The 6,956-nt window shown below is 40.4% G+C and overlaps 1 protein-coding gene across 3 annotated transcripts in view; it reads left to right on the top strand.

Annotated features, from left to right (window-relative positions):
• Positions 1-562: 562 nt before the first annotated feature.
• The window catches only part of LOC138195617 (regulator of microtubule dynamics protein 2), a 29,831-nt gene continuing 23,437 nt past the window's right edge, over positions 563-6,956 (top strand). The window contains exons 1-2 of one of the 3 annotated variants that reach the window (XM_069145213.1): positions 563-644; positions 2,693-3,144. In XM_069145213.1, coding sequence (XP_069001314.1) covers positions 2,702-3,144 — 443 coding nt within the window. In that variant the 5' untranslated portion in view covers positions 563-644; positions 2,693-2,701. Of the gene's footprint in view, positions 645-889; positions 985-1,345; positions 1,409-2,692; positions 3,145-6,956 lie in introns of those variants that run through there. The other 2 variants (XM_069145214.1, XM_069145215.1) reach the window with 2 other exon arrangements.

The raw sequence follows: 6,956 nt of genomic DNA, 5'->3' as shown, positions 1-6,956 counted from the left end.
CTCCTCATAAACAAGCATACTGAGCAACCAGCAGGTTAATAAAGAGGGTGTTCTGTGAAGAAGCAGTCGTGAAAGTGGATCAAAAGGTCAATTCTGCAGCACAGAACAAAGTGCCATAAGAGCAACAAAAAAAGAAAAATCACTAATAACAGAAAGTGAATTCAGAAAAACCGCAGTAGTCAGAGGAGGTTAATGAAAGAGCGAAGCAATGTCCTCATTTCCCCGCCTTGGTAGACAAAAGAAAGCAAGCGCTAACAATACAAGATACAATAAAAGAGAAATTATTTCATAAAATGCAAAAACACAGACAGGTAGACCACACCTAAAACAAAGTCTTAGTTGACTTTTCACTTGATAAGCATTAGTTTGGAATGGGGGAGGGAAAGGTCGCACAGTGGAAACATGCAGAACTCACACAGAAAAGTGTGGATATTATATTTAATAATATTTTGATTTAGATATTGATTTTTGGGGCATATTTATTGCAACTTATAAATGAGGCGCGCGTAAGTTTTTATCTTGAGGTGGACGCAGTTGATGTGCGGAACACCTCTTTGTGGCGTCTGAACCCGCACGGAATGTTTTGACAGTTACACCAGAGAGCTGTCAAGCCAACAGAAGTGCCTCCTTTCTTTACTTGCACAGTAAGGTCTCTAAAAATGTTAACTTTGTTTTTATCAGCACGACTGTGTTTATATAAGGGTAGTAGTGCTCGTTTATTACCGTGTTACTGGTATTGTAACCGTGTAACCACATAACCTTGGGAAATACTGATTTCCGAGTGTTAGCACAACGTTTAGCCCGCAGCTAGCAGCAGGACTTTGTCGTTGACAGCTAATTAACACAGTCAGCTTTTCAATGAAACTGTTTTATCACATATTTCAGAACCTGGCAGACTTTGAATGACTGAGTGTGTTAAAGCTGTGAGAGCAGCTGTTTGACTGTTGGCTACCACCCTCCCTGAGTGACAACAGTCAGCTGCAGGTAAACAACAAACACTCAGGACGGCCTCTCTGTCGCCTGTAACGTGTTGGTCTGGTGTCGTGTTTGCTTTCACTACAAGAACTCAAAAGCCGAAGTAGGACAGAGGTAAACATGTTGAGTGACAGGCTGCACTTTCTACAGGGACTGAGAGGAATTCAAAACAGTGTCTTTAACTATGAAATGCACGAGTTGTGTATGAGCCTAAGTTAAAGGTAAAAACAACAACAACAACAACAACAACAGTCTTGCCAGCCTTTTGATCACTTCTCATCACTTCTCACTGCCGGTGTACTGAAAATAAATCAGAAAGAGATGAACTGCGCCTCTCTGGATGAGAGCAGAAGGAGGCGGAGGTGAAAAGCTGCCGTCAAATCGGACAGTTTCAGCAGGAAGTCACAGAAACTCTGATGTTGTGCTGAAGCTGGTTTGTACACCGTCTGGAGTTGTTTCACGATGACATGCCTGTTAACACGCAATTCAACTGACCTGTGATCTCTGTTCATCATTCGACCTCCAGTTTACGTCAATGTTCATGAAAATCAGCATTATATCAGTTGCCAATGAATGTAAATCTGGTGAGACAACGTGTCCCTCTCAAGCTACATCAATACATCCACAAATTCATAAATAGTAAAATACAGAGGAAAGAAATAAAAGACAGTTGCGTTCATTATTTATAAATCCGGAAGTTATAAGCGCTTCACATCTAATCTAATTCTCACATGCCATTTACCAGAAGTTTTTATGTTACGAAATACTTCAAATAATTAAATTACTCTAGTGGTCATAAACAACAGACTGACAGATTGATAGTGATATATTGTGTGCAGTTTTATTGATCTCTAATCTGAATGTATTCAGCTTCACTGGCTGATAAATGTAGCTATCAAGCAAGATCATTTATTTTGTTCAAAGAATAAACTTTTACAAATCAGACAAATACAATCACTATCTGTCCAATTCAACAAAAATGTAAAGTTTCTATAGGAGGCCATATTGTTCAACCAACTTCTGAACCAAACAGCTGTTGGATCAGCTAAGAGCCATGTGTTTCTCATCATGCACCACCTGGCTCCAAAAACTGGCCTAATCTGGAAATGCCAGAGAAAAGAAATGTTTTTAATTGTGTTATTTATGTTTTTATGCTCAATTTATCCACTTCTACACAAACACTAACATTTTAAAGTTGATCCCATAATGAACAGGCAGCCAGTGAAAGTACACCAGGCAGGATAGGACAAAATCTGTCTACTAATTAGTAATGATGAAATCATGACCACAGACGTGTTACGTCTAACTTGGGCACACTGTGTTATGTTGTATGTTAACGAGTCAAACTGAATCCACAACTGATTATGAATTAAGTCCGAGCTCAGTATTAACAGATGGTCAAACAAAAGACGCTATCTTTGGCTCTAGGAAATAACAGGGATCATATCTCACTTTTTTTCTGACATTTCATTGACTAAATGATGAATCCGTTTTAATATCCTTGTCAGTATTAATAGAAAAAAAATATTAAAGAAAGATGGAGTTGAGTAGCAGCAGGTTGGGAATTGCTGTCTTAATTAGTTCCCCAAACAGACAAAATGAACCTGAGTTAGACATGACATGTTTTTTTCACTTTCCGTTTCTGTTTTTGCATTTCTAGCTAAATATATATAAGTTCAGTAACCTACAACTTATTTTTTCTATGAATTCCTTTCAGGCCTGCAGGATGGCCCAGGCTGACAGCAAGGCGCTGGTTCTGGGAGCATTAGCTGGAGTGGCGGGCATCAGCTTGGCTGTGGCGTGTTACCAGGGTCTGAGGTCGAAGCGAAGAAGCTCGTGGACGGGGCCCTACATTAACCGCACTAATGACCAGGGGAAAGGCGTCATGTTGCTGGATGGTCCCGGTCCGCCCAGGGGTCAGGCTGAGGTGCTGGAGCGCCTCGAAGCCCTGATCCAGTGTGTGTCCGAGCTGAAGGATGAGATGAAGGCGTTGAAGAATGCCCTGCCGACACTGCAGGACCAAGTCATGGAGGAGCTGCAGGGACGCAATGAGGTGCGTCGAGTCAGCCCTCTGCACAGGACCACGCCAACACGGAGGAAAAGGGCTGCCGCCACCATCACTGGAGCCAGAGCTGAGAGGAGCTCAGAGGAAGCAGAGAGTGAGGGAGGGTGAGTACTTGATGATCAATGATGAGACTTTTCAGTGGGTCTTACCGCACTATGCCAAATCAGATTCTTCTCATCATTCAATCTCGCAGATTTAAGGTTAGTAGTGTGTATTCCTAATAATCCTTTCTGAGCAACCTAGGCTGGAATTACCATATTCAAATTCTCAGTATGGGTCTGGAAACGCTCCATTGAATATTGTTTGTAGTCATTGCATCCGATCGGGCATGGACCTCGGGTTCATTTTGAAACCATTGGCGCAGCCTTCAACCAATCAGCACTGACCACCATATGTCGCATGTTGTGTGCAGAAACTCTCTTGCCGCTGCTACTGTTTGAGCTACATTCGGAAGCAAACGTTTGCCTTCTACGTCATCGCCCTTGGCCGCCCCCACTGGTCACTAATGGGTCGGCCCTTCAGAGAGGCTGATCAAAACTTATTTCAAACAGGGTTTCAAGACTGTAATCACAGCAAACACTGAAGCTGTGAGCACTAGGTGGGCGGAGCCAGACTATTAGCAACCCACAGAAGTCAAACTGGTACCCCTTTTTTACACTCACTCTCAATGACATACAAACAAACAAACAAACACGCACGCACGCACGCACGCACGCACGCACACACACACACACACACACACACACACACACACACACACACACACACACACACACACATACATGCATACATACACACATACACAAAGATTTAACTGCTTATTTAAACCCAACAATTAAATTACAAGTTATAGGAGTCACACAGCACACCAACTGTTCACCATTGTCAAACTGAACAACACACTCTCACACACAGTCCCTGCCGTGCGGTTAAATTAAATATTAATTGTTCAGCCCGGCAGACTTGGACCTTTGATCGCAGATGGGATTTTGGCTCTTTGCTCTCATGGCAATTATTAATTTGCATGATCATCTTGAGTAAAAAAACATTGGCTTTTTTAGCTTTGCCATCAACTACACTCAATGTTACACAGAATACACACAAATAAAAATGGACTGATGCAGTCAGTGTAGGGGCTGAAAAATAATTACATATTTGTATAAAGCAAGGATATAAAACCTTAAACCTTAAAAGTCTTTTGACAATTCTTCCTTTGTGAACCACAGAATGAATAAGGACATAGGTGGATGTGTGGTTCATGGCTATGTGAACTTTAGGTAATCTACTTAATTTAATCAAAAAAGATGAAATTCATCATGGTACTTTTAATGAAGAGTAAAGCAAGTCATCTCTTTTTTGATTATTATTTCATACCTTGCTGTGAAGGGAAGCAGGGAGGAGTTTGTGCTTTTCTGTGAACCTCAGCCAACAAGCTATTTCGATTTGAGTTTTAGATCAAACAGATGTTTAGTTCAAAGTGCGACAACTTACTGTAGTATCACATTCTTACTCAAATCAAGTTTAGTGTCTGTCTTATTACGTGTTATATAGACATGTTTATGTGGATGCTAAAAATCGTACAGAGACAGTGCTCGTCATGGTTTAGACTTGATTAGACTTAGATTTAAATATCTACCTCTGTTTTGTTTTTATACATTCTGATTGCAAACTTTAATTGGATTTAGATTATTATTGGCCACAATTTTCTGCTTCAGCAAAATAATGTAATCAGGATCTCTTGTAAACAATTCCAGTAGATAAGCACAAAGAAAATAAACAACACATAGATATGTCAACAGGGAGTAAATTGTAAACAATTTCAGATTAATTTTCAATCTTTACAATCTTACCTGATGACTGCTATTGAATTAAAAATGTTTCGTGCCTCCTACTTTACTAGTTAAGACGGCTGGCTTTTTTATGCACTAAATCATAGTTCTGATGACAGTATGTACATTTGCCTCAGGTGGTGCAGAGATCAGCAGACAGATCAGGCATCTCATGCCCAGTCATCCTCCACCATCCCCAGCCAAATGCCTTGAACTCATGCCAACCTGAGATAACATAAACAACAGATGTGTTTCTTTTGAATTCACTAACATTTCAAATCTCATTTTATGAAAACAAATATCAACAGTTAAAGGATGATGATTTATCTGAGGCCTTAATATTTTCAGTTTGTCTTAGACATGACTGGATATATTCTCAACATGCCAACTCTTGTAGCTGCATCAACTCTGGGCAACAAACCAGAGAATGTATTTTTAATCATATATTTTAGCTCATGGAGATATCTGCCGGGGTCAGGAGAGAACTTTTGTCTGTCATTCGACTACTTAACCTGGAATGACCTTGGCTTTATTTGTGGAGGAAGTAGAGCGTGTGAAGTGCCAAAAAGACATCATAATACTGGCTGCAGCTGTATTGACATCCAAGCCACACAGTTTTAAAGCATGCAGTGAGCCTTAGATCAGCGCTGCATGATTCCCTCCTATCTCTGTTACTGTCCTCCCAATGATCAATCAATCCCCTCGGAGCAGGTTTTTTTTAACAACTACTAACAACATGAAAATGTCTTTTTTCGGTTTATGTTTTATTTGGAAATACAATAACAGTTGTTATACAATGTTTAAGATACTTGAGATAAGTCAGATGCGACTAGATACATGTAAACACAAAAATGTGGTTCATTGTTAGAAAAAGATTAATTACAAACTTCTTTTAGACCTTTTTAAAACCTTCTTCCAGCAGTAAATATTATCTGAGTGTAAAGTTCTGCTGTTACCCTATAATTGTTTCATATCATGTACGTTTCACGGCACCGGGATCAAGACTGGTCATAGACGGGTAATAACACCATATCATATGAGCCGTCTTTCCATTTAAGGTCACCCTGCCTCTTACTTGTGTTACCATCACCCTCCTCACTGGCTCGAGGAGCAGATGGAGGTGTAAAGACGGCCCTCTAGCAGATTTGGTTCACAGGTTTTGAGTGACAGTCGTCGGCCGCATCAAATGCTCCTAATTACAGTCCGGGTTATTATGCTTTAAAAGAAATCACATCACGCACACACCTCCCATAATTAAAGAGCCTTTCCTGCCGCTCTGTTATTTGTATGAGCAGAGGCTGTGGGGTTTAGTGAAGAAATTCCAGCCCCTTAGGGAGTGTGTAGCTCCCCCCCCCCCCCCCCCCTCCCTGAGGAGCCTGTGAACATCCCTAATTCTCACATTCATTTAAAGGGCTCTTCGTGTCTGTTTCAGCTGGTTTGGAAGTGTTTGGAGCACATTATATATCCCCAAAAGAGCTGAGATGCTAAGCGCCAGGATAAAAGTCATTACAAGTTCAAATTCAAAAGCCTTAAGAATACAATACAATACAAGATTAGAAAGATTAGTGCATTTGTTGCATCATACAGAGTGTGCGTGTGCAAACACCACAGTTTAACATTGGTTTAGGTGTTGCGTATCATCAGTTCTAGTCGCAAAGATATCTTACATTTCTGTTCATTTACTAAACTTGTAAATCACGTCGTTAGTGCGAAAGCAGGTTTCCAACAGGGTGTCATGCAAGTGAAAACAAAGCATCCAACCAATCCTACAGCAATCTGCTGCAGAACATGAAGGATGCACGTTATATATTAGCAAAGGCATGTTTTTATACCTCTCTAGAGGTGATTGTTTTTGAAGGTTTAATGTTTTCCAGCATTTGTGTTCGAATATTTTTCTAGTAGCACAACTGCAGTTACTCAATCATAGCAAAAAGTCTTGAAATTATTTGTTTCGTAAATCAACTCTGTCATGTTTGTTTACAGAAATATTTCAAGTGTGACTAGTTTTTGGCAACACCGTCGAGCTCCAACCTCAGTGTGATAATGTGCTTTAGCTCTGCAGAAACGTCTGCAAACAACAGAGCAGT

The sequence above is a fragment of the Embiotoca jacksoni genome, unplaced genomic scaffold, assembly GCF_022577435.1.
Source record: "Embiotoca jacksoni isolate LCO1_2020_lvr unplaced genomic scaffold, fEmbJac1.0.p SCAF_12, whole genome shotgun sequence".
NCBI lineage: Eukaryota > Metazoa > Chordata > Actinopteri > Embiotocidae > Embiotoca > Embiotoca jacksoni.
Note: the sequence above shows the minus strand (reverse complement) of the source record. Positions and strands in the feature narration are given on the sequence as shown.